The following is a 17,912-nucleotide window of genomic DNA, read 5'->3' on the forward strand; positions in this document are numbered from 1 at the left end:
GAAGATGCCAAAGGAACCGTAATGAACACTGCTTTGCTTACTGAGGCAATGGAATGTTTCTCACTTAATGACATTTTTTGCACTTCCTCTTTAGCCTGATAGATAATGTTTGGGATGTCCTGGGTAAATTATAAGCCACGTGTGAAAGGACAGTATGAGATACAAAGTGCTTCTCCTTTAAGAATAGAATTTAACAGTCACATCACTGGAGTTTGATAAGGATTTATGTTTTGTTTGTTTGTTTTAGGTATCTCATAAGTAAAAGCAAAGTTCATGTATTAATTACTTCCTTCATTATTCCATTAAAATATTGTTCGTTGGACTGATTAAATCTCAGAAGCAAACAGAAGTGTATAAAAGGTTTCTAGGACACATCTTTGCTGAACTTGCCAAATTCTCAAACAACGCAGCAGTGAACATATGTGTATAACCCACCTGAAAGATGGAAAAGGACTGGGGAAGGGTGGTGGTGTGCTATGAGGCCAATTCAAAACAAAAACCCCATGTGTGAAAACTCCTTCCTACTCAAGCAGTTATGGTTGCAATGGTCTATGGACATATGGCAGCATCACTTTTTTTTTTTTTTTTTAGAGCAAATGACGTAGTTGGAAAAGAGCAGACAAATATTGGGAGCACAAGCTGTTCTTCAGAATTCTAGACAACACAAGAGCTGCTGGCATGAATGAGACAAAAGTATACAGTGTATAAAGAAGTTAAAGTCTTCTCTCCAGCTGCAGAGCTCTGGACATGCTTCCATTTAGTTTCTGTACAATGAAGTTTAATGGATTTAGAGCAAGTCTCCTAGCATCAGTCGGACTTTACTACAAACTCAAATAACGGCCTGGACAGTGATAGTCTCACAAATCAAGGCTTTCATGAAGGTGTGCAACAGAAAAGAGATGGCTTCCTCTGAAAACCTCAAACTGAGCTACAAGGAGAATACAGGGAGACAAATCTTCAGTCACCTGGAGCAAGAAGCTGCACTTGTTTAAACACATGCTCAAGACAGCATTCTTTGTACCTAAACAGGCAAAAGACTGTGGCCTGTGCTTAAAAAAGTGGCTTGCGCTAAGCAGTTCTTGACAATGATATTTATTCTTACTAATGATGTATTTTTTCCTATAATAGAGAGAAAGATATTCTACTTTATATGAGACCCAAAATAGAATGAATTACACACAATGACAAGCAACATATTCAAGACTTCATAGGAAAGCTTTGCAGTATGAACAGTTCTGCTTTCCTCTACAGGAAGTAATTTGGAATGTGGTAGATAGCTCTCTTACTGCCAATTATTTTTTTTCCCTTCTTAGAGACACTTGATTTATTGCTCCATTCAGTGTTCTCTGAAAATGATACAAATTTAATTTCTTCCTCTGCAAGCTGCCCCTTACGTTGACATTGGATCATTTCAGAGTTTGAAGATTTCTGGAAAGTTGGATTACAGAGCCTTAAAACAGAGTGATTATGAATACATAGAAAAAAAATGCTAATTGTGGATTATTTAGCATCTTTGTGCCCACATATTTCAAGTCTTAGCTGCAGTCACCACACTTTGCTTCTACCGTTAGTATAGACTGCAAAGGCCTAAACCTATTAGTTTTAGAATCTAAACCTGTGAAATGAAACAATTAGCAACATTAAACTAATAGTGTTAATTTAGAATTAATTTACTGCTCATTTATTTTTTAATACATAAGGGTTCCTTTATGAGCTCTCAGCCTCAGCTCTGTTGTAGACTGGGATCAGAGAGATAAGTTAGGGTGCAAATGGAAGAAGTAGAAGCAAAGGATTTAAAAATCTGACTTCCAAAAAGCATGACAGTGATACTTGAAAACAAACATGTTTTAATGCGCGTAAAGAACAGTTGGCAGGAGGCTATGTAAACACTCCTGTGTTTAACATACATTACAACAAATGGAACAGAGAACAAAAAACTGCCTAAAAAGAATATGAAAAAACTCTAGTGCCTACCCTTCTGGCATAGATTTTTGTCTGTATGTGCCCCCACCAGAGCCAGTTTCACTTGAGGTTGATAAGTTGCTTGGAGAATTGCGGCACTGCTGCGACCTTGCTAAGGCAATGGATGAAACCGTGACGTAGACATCAGAACCAGGAGACAACCTGTGTAGAGCAAGGGAACCAGTCAAATCAGCAATTCCGAACTGCAGTGACACAGTGCAAAGCATGACGGACTACCCAGCGCAAAATGTCACATCAGCAAAGAACATGTCATCATTGAGACAGTAGTAATAGTGCCAGTCAAAAGATTAGACATGTTCCCCCTATTAATCCATTCCCTGTGGAGTAAATGAAGAAAGGCAGGTGGGGATGGGGGAGGAAATCCCAGCACAAACTAGGAAAGCATCAGAGTTTCTAAAGTCCCGATTTGTTTTTCGGGATTGAATGTAAGGAATAATGAAGCATGAAATTCCATGCCCAAATACCAAACAGAGCCATCTGTTTCTACCTCTCAAAACAAACTCTTGCCTGGAATTTGAAGTTGTCCATGCAAACTCTTCCAAGGCTGTTAAGCTTATCCCTAAGCCACCAAACTTGCCCACATTAAAGCATAAGGTCTAAAAATGTAACATTACTCATAAATATCCTGAAATCCAACCAAAAACTTAATATTCTCATATAAAACATATGGGAATGCTGAAAATACAGACCTGAATCACATGAAGCCTTCTCCTGCTGGAATAACCGTACGGCAAATAAACAGGCTAGAATTTCGACACATGCATCTGAGCAGAATGCTTACACTGTTCAACTTGTATATCCTGTTCTACAGTTGAAGTTTTTTCTAGATCCTTTTCTGCTTTGAGCATTTTGTTTTTGAAACCCCAACCGAATTCAGTGCTGCTAGTTATTGTTCAACTCAGTAGTGACTGAAGCCATTTAGTACTTCTGCAGTGATCTAAGACTTCGAATTACACCATCCAAGAATAAATTATATTGTGAAAGTAAATCTTTACAGTATTTTTCTGAGTTAAAATGCATAATTACACACCAAAAAATACTGACTTTAAAAAAAACAGATAGTTGTCTCAGCACAAAAATTTAGTCCAGAGATTTATCTTAACCTAGACACTTAACCTTTATCTGCAAACAAGCAGATTTTAATCTGCTCTCACCATAGTAACTGTAAGGAAGTTCAAAAACTCTTCTGAAAATACAAAAAAGCACAGCACTGACTAATACACGTAAATAAATAAATATAGACAGGTAGATTAAAAAAAAAAAGTGCATTTGGTCTCCTCAGTACTTCACCAAAAAAAGCAGTAAACTAAAGCTTAAAAGGGTAAAAAAAAAAAAAAAAAAAGGCATCAGGGCTGAACCAAACATGCTGATCATCTGGAATTTCATAAAGTACACATCATTAGTAGCAACTCTTTTTCCCCAGACAAGAAAGGAATGATCCAACTACTCCTGGCCATCGAAGTATCACAGCAAACTCAGTAATCCCTTTCTAGTCTACTGAACTGAATTTATCTTCTCACATTTATCAAGCAACAACTCTGAAATATTTAATTGCAAAGCAAACAGTTCAAAATTTGGAAACTTGGGGATCAGTGAGCCAAGCAGTTCATTTTCCCATTGGCACTCTTATAAAGGAAAGAACAGTTTGGCCAACAGAAATGTGTGTTTTCAATAGCATTCACACATCTAATATAATCATATACATTTAAGTTATGCTGGCAGAGCAACACACTTCGAAAATGAGCTTTTTTCACAAATTTTCATTTACTATTAATGGCATGGAAACCCTTTACTTCAATAATTTCTGTAAAACGATTTCCTGTTGGAAAATGCTTACATATTCACTTTGGATTCAGCTATGCCTTTTCTCTGTTTCCTGTGCCTTACCAAAAAGTGACAGCACTATACAGAAGGAACATCAAATTTTCAGAACTGTGTCATGGAGTTATAGCTCATTTACCAAGATAAAAAGCCCCGAGGGCAAAAATAAAAACAATCGTTAGAAATGTGGCCTTAACAGCAGCAAGGAACAAGGAGTCAGGCAGGACACCCTATTATTTAAAGCAGCAACACACTTTACTGGTACAGTTCACAATAGAACATAAATAGGGAAAGACATTTCATTTTATGTGAAACATACAACTAAGACGAAAGAACTTGAAATTAGTTTGAATTGACTTTTCAATCTGATTTGAAATCTATTGATGAAAGGAACTTTCCAAGACAAAAGGAGTATTCAAAAGGAGTATTGTTAGCAGTATGTCCCTGTAGTTAAGTTATTCTGTGCTTGTCTTTTATTTATAATTTTTAAAAATAAACTAAAACAGGCTATTATCTATTTCAAAAGACAGCTTTGAGAAGAAATTCCAAAATGGTTAAGCGCATGAGTTCCATAATTGAACTTAAAAATAGGCCAAGCGTCCATTGCATTAAAGAGATACAATTACATTGCAGTCAATTGAATTGGGATTATACTACGCATGATTTAGCTCTAACAGATCTAGTTCATCCTGAAAGGACTGGTCGAGTCTTGCCAAGTATGGGAAGAAAATCATCTTTTGTGAAGACAGTGAGTGGGATGGGCGTATGTTTATTTGCTTAGTATGACAAAGACATCAAAAGCATCCATCTTGCTCTTAATAATTCATTTCTATGTCATTTGCTGTAACTTTCCCCAGATCTTCAGCTTGCATATGCACATAATATATACATCACAGGAAAAAATGTCAGTCTAGCATGCTTTGAGCCTATGGCCTACGACAGTCTTTAATTAGACAATCATACTCTGGTCCTTTATGCACAGCTGTGACACGCAGGAAGTGCAGCTGACAGAAGAAAAGGGATGGCCTTAGAATCAAGGTATTTCCTTGCTGTCTTAGCAAACTGAAATGTCATCTTGCACTTGCTGCAGTATTCCAGTACGATCATTGGTGTATTTGTTAAAGATGATTTTTCATTCATTGTCACTAATTGCAAGCTTCTCAAAGGCCTGACTTGATGCCGAGGCCTGATTTACTTCTGTGCTGAAAACTTACCAAAGCAGCTGAAGCTTTAATTTGAAGCTGTAATTAGAATATATAAAATATTAACAATGCTGGGCACACTTCCAAATGTGAGATGCCCAAAATAAGACATAGCAATTGATTAGAACATAATTTCTCTACCTTTGTTCTTAATCTGAAGAGGTCTAAAGACATCTCTTTTCACACAAGAGTCTTGAAAATTAAGTTTAATTAATACCCATGAAGCATTCAGAAACTATAGTAATGGGTGCCACTGTAAAGCTTAGAGGGGAATTAATAATTGCATCTTTACAGTGGGATTTGAACACCATCCAGTAAATAAGGGATGGAGTAATGAAGAGGAAAATAAAATATTAAATAGCTGTTCTTTAATGAGCTGCATCCACCGTGTGAACTGAACGAGGCAGATGTCCCTCTGTTGAAAGAAATTCTCATAGTTTAACCAAAGGAAGTATCAAAAAATACATTTACACAAGGATCCTGAATAAAATCACACAGCAAATCAAAGTCTGGAAGCCAACTATATGAAACAAAATAGCGAGAGGGAAAAATAAATAAGTCAAGCTCCAAAATTACATCTTCTCCAGTAACATTAACTCTGGCATGCTTCACTTATATGTATGGTTTATCACTGTCTTCTTCCCCTACTGTCTTCCTCTGGTATTTATTCTGGGCTATAGATTACATAGCGTCCCATGTGAACTAATTAACGTGAAGGGAATTTATTGCATTTGTATTTTAGATCCTTTAGACTTAATACTGCAGTAGCATTAGAGATTTATATTAAGATGTATAAAGTTTTTGATTGTTTTTCCTGCTACTACAAACATGCACATCAATCATGAATACATTAAAGGAGCCAAGATAAAATACCATGAGGAATAGGGAGATTTTAAGTATAAGCTCGTGAATTGGATGCATGAAGACAATTCAATACAGGCAGATTTAAGTACTCTGCAGGTCAGGCATTTGTCTGCTTTCAGTCAGGGACTGTCAAGCAAGCAACTCTCTCACAACAACAGTTCTTTAGGGAAGCTAAGAGGTTTTTATGTATATCATACAAAAATGAAATCCGCTAGTTCTCAGGACTGATAACTCAACTTTCATTTAACATAATTAACAAGCTAAAGCAAAAATAAGAAGTGCAAAAACCTAAATTTGTTTCACTCGTTACCTCTTTTTAGAGACTATAGGTATATAAAATGATCTTCAGCCAAATATCACTTGCAGGTAATTCCAAAAAAGGTGCACTTCAGTCATGAAAGGCCTGATATATTGGAACTACTGTAACATCTCTATTTTACTCTGAGAAATTCTACTTGCTTGAGCTATGGCTGATGACAGGATTCCCCTCTTGCAATTCTGTGCTTTCTCCAAAATCCATCTGAGACTCAAAGCTCGAAGAGTCACACAGATCAATTCATCATGTGCTTCCCAGCTGCCATGTCCCTTAGGACAGCTCACAAATTCTGCCCCTGTCTGCTGTTCTGTGGAGGGTTATCTGTCACCACCGTCACTGCACTGTGCTCAGTGAACAGAGAGTGTGCAGCCAACAGCAAGAGGGAACAAGGAGCGATAAATGTCACCTTCAGCCTCAAACAGCTAAATATTAACATCGGCCAAACATCAGCATGTGTTAACTAGGGCTCAGCGCTGGAGAAACACAACCGATAGCTGGCCACAGCTAACACCACGGCTGAACATCAAAATGGAGGTATAGCTATAATTTAATTCTGAAATTGCTGACTGATGCTCATTCTCATAGGTAAATTTCCAGCCCCACTGACAATTAGCAGCCCCTTCATTTGGAAAGTGCAGCCCTGATGGTAGTAAGGAAATACAGGCTATCTGCACAGCCTTGCTAATGAGCCATAATTAGGACCTGTAACACTTCTGTGACTCTCTCATGGGTTCTCTTGACAGATGGCTGACAAAAGTAAGTCAAAACCAGAAGAATGATCAGGTGTTTTATATGAAAATAAAATTACTGCTTGTAAGGCTGATGACAGTTTGAGCTTCAACTCTCAATAGTAAGGCACCAGTGGCCTGGCTAAGAAGGAAAATGAGCCAGCCCTGGTCTTTGAGCTGCAGATGGGAACACAAGAAGGGGGGTAGGAGAAGGATGCAGAGCGGCTTTCATGTCACAGGTCAGAGCAGAGCCCATGGAGCAGTGCTAATGAAGGGGCTGACAGGGACCCCCAAGTTCTGATGGTTCACAGACCCTGGGCTAAGATAACGTATCAGTTTGAACAACCAAATGTTTTGAAAGCATAACGTAGAAGAGAGCTAGAAAGTTCACAGTGATGCAACGTGAATTGCTACCTTAAAAGCTGAAACAACAACAAAAAAAATGCAGAAATGAACTAGACTAATATCGCTAACAAGAGTATTTCAGTGATCCAAGGAAAACTTGCCTACTTTGAGATGAACAAGTAATCTGAAGTCCCACTTGCTGCTCCAGTGTTATCTGCCACTGCATTCTCACAGTCCCACTCAGGCCACGAAGGGTCTTTGCTCATGACTGAGCTAGAGACCCTCTGGGTATGCTGTTTCCTCCTCTCCTACCCCCATCATCAGGGAAGACTGAAAACAGATCACACTAAAAAAAATCTCCACTAGCAAAATTTTCATCGGTGTTCTTTTCAGTGACAGTTGTTTCTTTCTACAGCTCTTTAAAAATGCTCTATTGAACGTAAATACTGCAAAGAGGGATGGTGAAATAGCCTTTTTATATACAATGGGGCCACATTTATAACTGCATTAATTAAAGGGTTGTTACTGGATCAGATAACATGGACCACCAGCATAGATTCTGGTACCCATTTTACCAGACTACTCTTGGTCATCAGTTTACCCAACCAAAGAGGAACTAAACAAGGAACAAATCACAGGGAGCAAAGCAACACGCAGCACCATCACTGCTGCCCACACCAGAAACATGCAAGCATATGCCAGCATCTGGTGATATGTGATCTTTGCTCTTTGAAAAGTAGAAAAATAAGCAGTGAGAATAAATAAATCAAACGAGACAGCTGTTAACAGGGCTATGAAAATCTCATCTTGGTTCATTTTCGAGATTTTACACAGTAAGAAGGGAAGTATCTGAGCTTCCTAAAATGCAAAGCTTGCTTTTGTCATGCAGAGAAAAGAAAAACAAGAGTCTTGCAGTGAGCTTATTGTTTTTGTGTGTTTTTTTTTTTCATCCAATATTCCTTCAAAATGACATAAATGTATTTTTCTTCACTTTAACTGGAAATACGTTAACCTCATGCAGCTGCTGTTATATTTAAACTTGATCCAGCCAAGACTAACATGTTTAGAAGAGCAGACAGATATGAGAAAAGACTTTTCTCAGGCATCCAAAAAAAGACCCCACCAAACTAAAAAGCTACTTTGGTAATATACATTTCAGGATGAAAAAATCCAATAGAACCTTTTCTGCATAAAAAATAATGTCTGTAGGAAAAAAAACCCTGCTACACGCTCTGAAAATGAAGGAAATGGAAAGTTAAAGTTTCACATTTTGAAAACAAATACCGAGTATATGGAAATGTAATTTTCCCTTTGCAAAACTCCGTAACTCCCCACAAGAAGCAATTGGATAAACGTTGGATGCTTTAGGTGTGCTGTATTGCCCACATGGATTTTTGTGCACAAGAAAACCACTGTTAGTAATACCACATCTCTCAGTGCAGTCAAGGTCTCATCGTCCTCAGCACAAGGAATGGAATCAACCACTCAAGATTATAGACAAAATTCTTTGGTTAGTACCACAAACAGATAGAGGCTTATGAAAAGAAGAGCAACTCAACGCATCCAATGTCCTGCCACTCCCTGAAACTTTGCCCAGGTATTTCTGTGCCTTCCATAATTACAGGGTGAGGTTCTACAGCACAGGATGGAGGAAAACAGACAAACAAACAAACAAAAAACAACACAAAAACAATAACAAAAAAAAAGACCTACTCCTATTCCATCAAACTCGTCATCTACCTGTCTCCAACTATAACCAGCCATCCAATTTTTATCTTCCACTAAATATATAATTACAGACAGAACTAAGTCCAGCATCTCACAGGCTTTTGCATCCTTCCTCACTCACAACCATATCAGTTAAAGAAAAAAGATAAATTGTATATATACATACATATGTATTACCAATGCTTTCAAGGTTGCCAATTTTCCGTTAATGCAAGCCTTACGCATGTAACTGTAGAGCTTACACAGAGCTACAAGGAGATGGAGGGGATGGGATACACCGTCTAACCAGTTTAAGTGCGTAAGGATGCCAGCATCTAATGAAAAATAAAATATGAATTTGAAGTCCTACCAACTAGCATCATTTGTTAAGGTGGCTTACACAGAAGCTTCAGTTTTATCTTGGTAATTCTCTGGTCTTGGTTGTATTCTCTTTTGATATATTTTTTATCCCCAGTTCATAAGGATCTGAAAAATGTTTTAGCTTCATTCATTAGAACTTCTTTCTCAATTTTCTACACTATGCACCTTATTTCCACTGCTTTATATTTTTCACCAATGTAAAACATTCATGGAATCTGTATGCAACTTTTAAAAATTATTTTTCTTAAGGAATTGTCCAAAACAAGACCTAGAAGGTATGAGTTTATTTCCCTCAAAACATTTTTGTAAATACACAGACAAGCAGAACAATGACAGCTCACTTGAGAATTATAAACCTTTTTCATGAAAGAACAAAAACACCGTGAAAGGTGTTCCTGATACCTTTCTTGATAATAATTGTTTTCTTATTTAAAAAGAAACAGAAAAAAACCCCACATGCTAGATAAATGTGAACTTAAGTATCCAGCCTAAGAAGTCCAAAAGCTTCCCAATCAGATAAATCTGCTTTCTGTGCTGGTCAGAATTCCCTTGCTGAACAATCTTGTTAAATGCTATTCCTGCCTCAAGAGCTTTAGGTTATTTCACCAAGCCTGTAAAACCATATATTTTCATTTACTATGTCAAAATGTAGAGATTCGGGAACATTTAGATCTAAAACTCTGCAACTCATTTAAAAACTAAGTAACAATACAGGAATTTTAGATACTGTCCAACACAGCGAAACATATCCTATCAATCTAATACTACTCATTTTGTGGTTAGTCATGTCAAGCAGAAGCATTTGCTTTTGGCTTGTTTCATTCATATTCATATTGCATTTTGACTAATTAAAAGTGAGATAAAAAGCCGTCTTTAGACACCTAGATAAATTGTGCTTTGTGCTTTTTTCCAGATAAGATGCTGAGCAGCAATAAAAAGCAATTTGTGAAGATACGTACCTCCGGCTCTCCAGTGGGCGCCCATCACTAGAGATGCTTCGGGGGATGTTGGCTGCTCGTTCTGGGGGTGGCATTTTCCCTTCTCCTTTCCCCGAGCCAATCCTAGATGTTACTGGACTTTGAATTTGGGATGGTACCTGAGCCACATGAGGTCCCTGTCCTTTGTTTGCATTTCGCTGCCATTTGTTATTATTTCTGAAGGGAAATTTGAATTCATATGACATTCCTTCATTCACTTTGTATTCCATCACTGGCATACGGTAGTTTTCTGAAGAACTCCTGGAAAGGAATAAAAAACAAAAAAAAATCACTATAAAAAGAAAACAAGTACATGCTGTCCACAAATGCAGGAACAGGGCAGCATAAAAACTGGACTAAGGACATGAGCTAACCCAGTTCATTTAAGATGCAAGGAAAACTTCTGCATAGATTTTAATACGGTAGATTGATTTAGAAGGTAAATATGACCTTCAGCTCTGGTTAGGATAATTTTGACAAATATATATGCCTGTATTTGCATTGAATATTTCTTGTGGTTACTTTGTTTACCTACACACATCATTTTCCCATGGGGAAGAAAAGAATGTCAAAACTCTGTAAACAATCAGTGCAAAATTCTCTATTTTTTTTGTAGCTCTTCCTGTAAGGTATTATGACTTTGATGTGGACAACTCTCAGAATCTCCTTCCAGTTAAAATATTAAACAAAGTGGTAACCTGTTTCCTGTGTATGCTGATACTAGCAAGTTCTGCAGTCTAATAGGAATAGATGGAGTGCAACAATTGGTGCTGAGGTCTTGCTGTTCACAAGATACACATTTTGGAGTTTCATTTTGGTCTAACTCTAGCCTTAACCTGTAAATTAACTTAGCAGTTGGAAGACATGAGGAGTGCTTCTGAAGCACGTGTAGCAGCTTTGCCTGAGAAGAAGCCAGTCTGTGTGATGTGAAACACTGCAAGGGAAATGGGGATGACCAAGAAATTAGTTTTCGAAGTCCACCCGCTATCCAACTAAAACGCTGGCACCTTCCCCTCCTCCCCCCCTCCATATTTTAAGTATCTGCCGTTGTTTTCCTACTGATTATATATTTCAGCTGTTTGAGTTTCTCTTTATTTGTAGGCATAGTTATAGCTGGAGAAGCAAAAATACAAAATTCCCTCTAGTTGTTGTGTCCTTAACTTCAAGGTCAGCAACCAGTCCTCTAAATGAGTTCAGCGGCAATGTTTTAATGACTATGTTTTAGCAGAGACATAAGCTTAACAAGGCTTGCCTATGTGCAGGGCATTAGCTTGTGAATCAGGGTATTTGGATATATTTTTCTATCTGCTACTGACCTTGTGTACGTGACTGCTGGCACGTCACCCCACCTAACGGCACACGAGCTCCTCCTCCAACTTTATTTCAATCAATTTATTAGGATAGAAACTGCTTCTCATGTGAATGTATTATACCAAGCAGAATAGATCTTCATTTCAGTTACAGTTTGTACAATTTACTGGAGTAGAAATGCTAAATGACCTCCAGAGGACACAATGAAAGGACTCAAGTTTTGGAAAACTGATTGCCAGAGGAGATACTGCTTTGTGCTATGATTTAAGTCAAATCTTCAGCAATATTTGTAGGATAGCCTCAAATTCAAGACACCATTTCTAAACCTTAATGATTTTGGATAAAGCAAACAGGATAAACAGTTGCTTTACAAAATTTTGTAACTGGGTAATAACCTACTATGAATGTATTTGCCCTCTATAAGACAACAAAACCCACTGCTGCTGAGAACTGTATTTCTACAAGTGCAGTAATTTCTCTTCCTGCTGTGAGTACGGATACACTAACAGTAAGCTTGCTTTTGGCTCTACTTAATTTAGTTCAAAAATAATAGGATCTTTGCTTTCCACACAGATTTTTCTGCTCTAATCCTTTTGCTATGATTGCAGCCGAACGTTCCATTTGCTTGGGCTGCTAAATACTGTACAAAAGCTTTCCAAATACCTCATGGGTGACCTTATGCCACTGCTCATTTTAATCCCTGACGTATTCAATTTTCCATTGACAACTAGCGGACAAATAAAACGCCTTTCCTCTCTGCTACCCATTACAACAAGAGTTATTAAGACTCACAGTAAAAACAAATATGGATTCTCTAGGTTTTATGCAAGTACATAATGCTATGAGGCTGAACAATGCAGACATCTGCAGAGTTCAGAAGGGAAGAGTAAGAATTACAGAAAGCTTTGGGTGGTATGAGTTCAGGAAAAATGCAGATACTCTGTGTCCAATTTAGAAAAAGAATATATGTATTGATGTTTATTTCTGATCAAGCTACATTTAAAACCTGTATGAGCAATAAAACAGTAGACACAAGCCTCCTCAAGCTTAACAAGGATTGGAAGCAAGAGACAGGCAGCAAGATCTACTACTAAGTAAAGAAGGATTACAATTTGCAGCATTTTCTCTGGACAGATCCATAGATTTGATAGACCTTAGTAACTTACAGCCTTATTTATTTGTGAAAGAAGAAAAGTACATGTATACATCCATTCTTGTCTTTCAAATACTACATGCATAGACACTACAAACTATCAACAAGTAGGAAAGCAGAAAGAAAGGTACAATTATTTTGAACACAACAGAAACAGAGAATTCCCAATTAAAAGTTGTTCGATTTCCATGTGTAGTTTAAAGGATGCAGACTGTTCTTTAGACATCTTATTAAACTGCAGTATTCAATGAACATTTAGTGGGGCCCAGAACGTGAGTACTGACAGTTTTCCCTTCACCTTCTCTTATATATTAAAACTGCACCATAGTTTCTGGAGCTAATGCTTATTTGGCGGCATCCCTCCCCTCCCTCAAATAATTTCTGACCAAAAGAAGCTATTACACCATACCTGCGTGGTGTGCAGTCCTCATATGGAGGGACGATGACGACCTTCACTGTTACAGATGTTCTCAGAAGATCAATCATTTGCTCGTGGCTCAGAGTGGCTACAGCCACCTTACAGATTTCCACCAGCCGGCTCCCCTGTCGCAGTCCTGCCTGCCACGCGTAGCCATAGGGCTCGACGTCTGCCACAATGCCTTCGTAGTTCACATGGAAACCAAGCTGGCCCAGTCCATTCCTACGCAGAGTCATCTCCACTGTTTCACAGCCCTTAGTCACAAGCTGTGAATTGAAACAAAGAGAAAATGTAGCGATCACTCACATGTTTTCAGTGTTCATACAGGTCTAAGGACTACATTTTTGTACAATCAACTCCCAAGACAGTGATGGGACACAACCGGGGAAAATACATCACAGTCCTTGGTATTCAACCAACTGAAACAATCTTGTCACTCAAACTGTATTTTCAGTAGAGTCTTGTCACCCAAGTTTTGCCTTGAAGTTTTTACTGAAACCACATGAATTTTAGAAGAAGCATGGCAGCACACAACAAACACATGGAGTTACACAAATATCTCTATTTTACTTTTTACACTTTAGTAACCAGACAACCAAGCTACATGTTTCTAGCTGTTTCAGTAAACTGCAAGATAACTTAAAATCAGAATAGTAACGCAGAGGCATGCAGCTGCTATATGCAGTAAACTGTAGTCCATGACACCTCTTCTATCTAATATGAACATGAAAACAGTAAAGAACAATTTAATAGGGCATGTTTTTTCCTTTTTCCTGGTCATTATACACCTACAGCGGTAAAATTAAATAAAAGACAGAGAAAGAAAACAAATTCTTTCATGATTTAATTTGATAAAAAATGAGAACACAGATGTTTTATATACAGATACCATTACTGACTACATTTTCATTTCATCATATGCATTAGGAGAATACGTGAAGATTCTAATAGGGATTGGGACTGCACCCTGCTGGTGACATAGTAAGACATCTCAAAGATATTGCAGTTTCATTTGAAAGAAGATACAAGAAATCTATAAAACAAAGAAATGAAGGGAAAACAAGCAAAAGAAAAAGGTAACACGTCAGTATCTATTGTGCAGGAGTAATTTATATATGTGAAAGCCCTGTTTTTTTTTGTTTTAAATACTGAGGCTTTTGACACAACCTGCTACGGCTGGCTGATATCTGATTAAATGTCAGGACAATATTGGATTTTGAGAAGTAAAGGCAGAAAAGTCCTAACAGATTTATTGATTGGCAACCAGAACAGCTTCAGGCATCCCAAACATCGAAGGAATTGAAGCCTTACATGGTGGTAGGGTCAGAAGAGCAAGCGAAGAAGAGGAACCAAACAAGAGAATAAATTCTAACCTCCAGCCTTTTGACGATCTCTTTGATGTCATCAATGTTGCTGATGAAGCTCTCCAAAGAAACACATTCACCTCTCTCATAGAATATTTTGATATTTGTGTCCGTTGAAGTCCATCCTATTACATCCCGACAGGAGCAATTAAACACCACGCTTTTTGTGTCCTGTTCAATGAGGACTACAAACTCATTAGAGATGCCTAGGAGACAGTCTATTTCCATACCCTTGCTGTAATCTTTTGCATGGACACTCCAAACAATAGCACCAGAACTATAGATTTCTGCTCCTGGATAAGGCTTGGACTTCTCTTTCTTTTTTGAAGCGAGCGAGATGAAGGGGAACTTGCCAGAAGGGTCGATAGGTGTATTGGTGACATTCTTCTCTGCCAAGTCTTTCAAGTATTCCTGACGGGTCCTGGTGGCCATCGCACGAAACTTTTCTGATTTATGAGCAGCATTCTCTGCATTAATGACTTTGGCTAGTAAGAAGTCCCTGAACACATTTGATTTAGGAAACGTGACACCTTTTGGAATAGGTGGTCCAAAGGATGGTACATCTCTGGATCTTGTCACAGCAACACTAAAAGAAACACAGGAATAAGGAAGAAGCAGAGTGTTTCAGCGTATGCAAATTCAGCATTTTTTGAATAAATATAACGCATTCCCTTTTTTCCTTGACCCCTCAATGTTTTTCTCCTTTTCCCAGCAATATGCCTATATTTACATTTTAACCTTGTCAATGCAGAGACCATGTCCCTCACTGTATGAATAGAGGACCAATTATTTCTTCCTCTAAGAACTTTCTGAGTCATTCTCAGTACCACAGCTTAAAGAGAACTTGAAATGTAAAAACCTGCTTTTGTCATAACATAATCAGTCAGGTACTGTACTTCTGATTTTTGTTTCTTTTTGTTATAACCAGCATATTTCTGACACACTCTATTATTCTAGCTTATAATTTAGGCACCTAAATTACTGACAGACTCATCTGAAAGGCTTATTCATTCAGCAGTCTCTCCTAAGTAGAGATCACCAACTGCGCTGCAAGAGCTTTGTAAAAAGAAGTACGCCAACCATTCACACCTGATTTACCACATCTAGAACTCAACATAAAGCCGTAATAACTAATTTTGGCCAAAATATCATGGTAATGGAGTTTAATACAGAAAAAACCATGAAAGTACACTAAAAGCGTATGTGGTTGTTAACTTGGAAGGCTGGCTAGTATTAGCTTTACACCTTATTCTAATCTGAGTCTTTCAACATAATTAAGAAAATTCCCCCAAATCAACAACTGAGATTGCAGAAACACTAGCAAAGCGTTTGAGGGGAGGGGAATGGATGGGGATCATCTAAATCTTGGTTTTGATTTTAATTTATTGGGTTTTAATTTTTGTTTTTTCTGGCAACAGATACTCAAAGATGCCATAGACCACTAAATTTCCTTCAAACGTATGCCTATATATATATATATACACACACACACATATATATATATATACACACACACATATATATATATATATAGTTGCAACATGGAGTGCCCATGATGCGACTATCTGGCTCTTGATGATCTTCAAGAGATACAAGCCTAACCATTAAACACAATTAATTGAATTTAATGGAAAACTAACAGTGACATTTTCTTTGATTAGGTTTTCAATATCATGAACCACAGGGATAAGACTTTAATCTTTAACATATGCTAGAGAAGTTTTAAAATGTGAATGATGTTGACGGAGAAGCCAGACTTTTGAAATATTGTTTATCTTAGCTTGGAAGGAGAATCACTGGCCAAGACAGTGCTTAATTTTATTCCTTTTATGTAGTTTTTAATATGAATTCCACTACAATTTTATGCTATATGGCTTCCTGTTTTGTCTAGAACTATGAATCTATGAAACTTTTCCAAATAATCCGCTGAAAAGAGGTCAAACTTGCTTTGAAAAGTTTCCTAGAAAAGCTTTTCATAATGGAATTCTATAAATTTAAATCAAGTGTTCACACTGAGGGGGGGGGAGTGGAGAAAAGGAGAAAGGATTTTAGTCCTAAAAGACAGTACACAAAACATTCAATGCAGTGGCAGACTCCAGCATCAATCTGGTCTGCACACAAGCCTGAAGACCAATGTGCATAAATAAAATTGCAGGATTGGCACTTAGCACCTAGCCAATTTTTAAATGAACACAGACACACTTAGAGCTTTTTTTTCCAGCTCCCACCCCTTAAAATTTATATCTGTAGCGTCACTGCATCACTAAAGCTGAAGTTTTCACATAATTTTCTTCACTATATATTATTATTCACTAATAGTAATTGATCAGGTTCTAGCCCTTACAGTTGTGAATACTTGAAAAACAAAAACAAGAGATTCAAAAGCCTGAAGGCTCGAAGTATAACCCATGAGATATTTAGATTTATTACAGTATAAAGAGTATAAAACTTTAGCATGGTTTTATAATGAAAAAAATAAAATGAGTCATACTATCTAAAGCAGTAACTGAAAACAGATCTGTAAATACACAAGTTCAGATTGAAAATATATTTGTAGTGGAGGGATTTCCTACTTTCCCTTTCCTTCAAGATCATTTTGTTTTGTTTTTCTCCTGAAACGTCTGAAAGTTTAAGAACAGCCTACGTCCACATAAACAAAACAGCATTTTGTCTTCAGAAGTACAACACAAAATGACAGTTTTGAGGGAACTTAAAACTCTAGTACCCCAACTTCTATGGTTCACCATTTGTGGATTTTTAGTAGAAAGGGTCAGGAAACAACATGAAGATTAAAAAACATCTATCTAGTTACGTACAGTCAACAAACTGCCTTAAAATGAGTATCAACATAAACATGCCTAACTCCAGGAAAGTTAAATATATGTACAAAGTACAGCACTGATTCCAGTACTGCTGCATGAGGGTATTACCAAAAACTGTTGGGAACAAAAAACCTTCAAACCCTACTGTATCTATTTGAGATGGTACGTTCATGTTTTTCAAAGACACTAGTCAACTGCTTTAGCTCTTCCTTTACATAAAAGCTTGCCTGAATTTAACACTTAGCTTTGGAATTAATCCGTGTTTACTGAAATACAGATGTTCACCTATCTCATTTCAAGGTAACTGGTCTAAACCCATTACTGTGACGCATCAAATATAATAATAATAATAATAATAATAATAATAATAATAATAATAATAGTTTGCTGAGATTAATTAGTATTTTAAAATAAAAATTTTACTTTTTACCTTTGCTACTGGATGTAGCAAAGGTAAAAAGTTCCAATTATGTTAAAAGAGCATTATTTCTATGCTTAGTTTAGTTAAAAAATTTACACC

General features: G+C 37.2%; 1 protein-coding gene across 5 annotated transcripts in view; it reads right to left on the minus strand.

Annotated features, from left to right (window-relative positions):
- Positions 1-17,912, minus strand: part of SIPA1L1 (signal induced proliferation associated 1 like 1) — a 202,024-nt gene that overhangs the window by 28,478 nt on the left and 155,634 nt on the right. For all 5 annotated transcript variants that reach the window (XM_032188074.1, XM_032188075.1, XM_032188071.1 and 2 more), the window contains 4 exons: positions 14,580-15,156; positions 13,198-13,472; positions 10,307-10,585; positions 1,975-2,124 (listed from right to left, as the gene is read on the minus strand). In XM_032188074.1, coding sequence (XP_032043965.1) covers positions 1,975-2,124; positions 10,307-10,585; positions 13,198-13,472; positions 14,580-15,156 — 1,281 coding nt within the window. The remainder of the gene's footprint in view (positions 1-1,974; positions 2,125-10,306; positions 10,586-13,197; positions 13,473-14,579; positions 15,157-17,912) is intronic.

This window comes from Aythya fuligula, chromosome 5 (assembly GCF_009819795.1).
Source record: "Aythya fuligula isolate bAytFul2 chromosome 5, bAytFul2.pri, whole genome shotgun sequence".
Classification (NCBI taxonomy): domain Eukaryota; kingdom Metazoa; phylum Chordata; class Aves; order Anseriformes; family Anatidae; genus Aythya; species Aythya fuligula.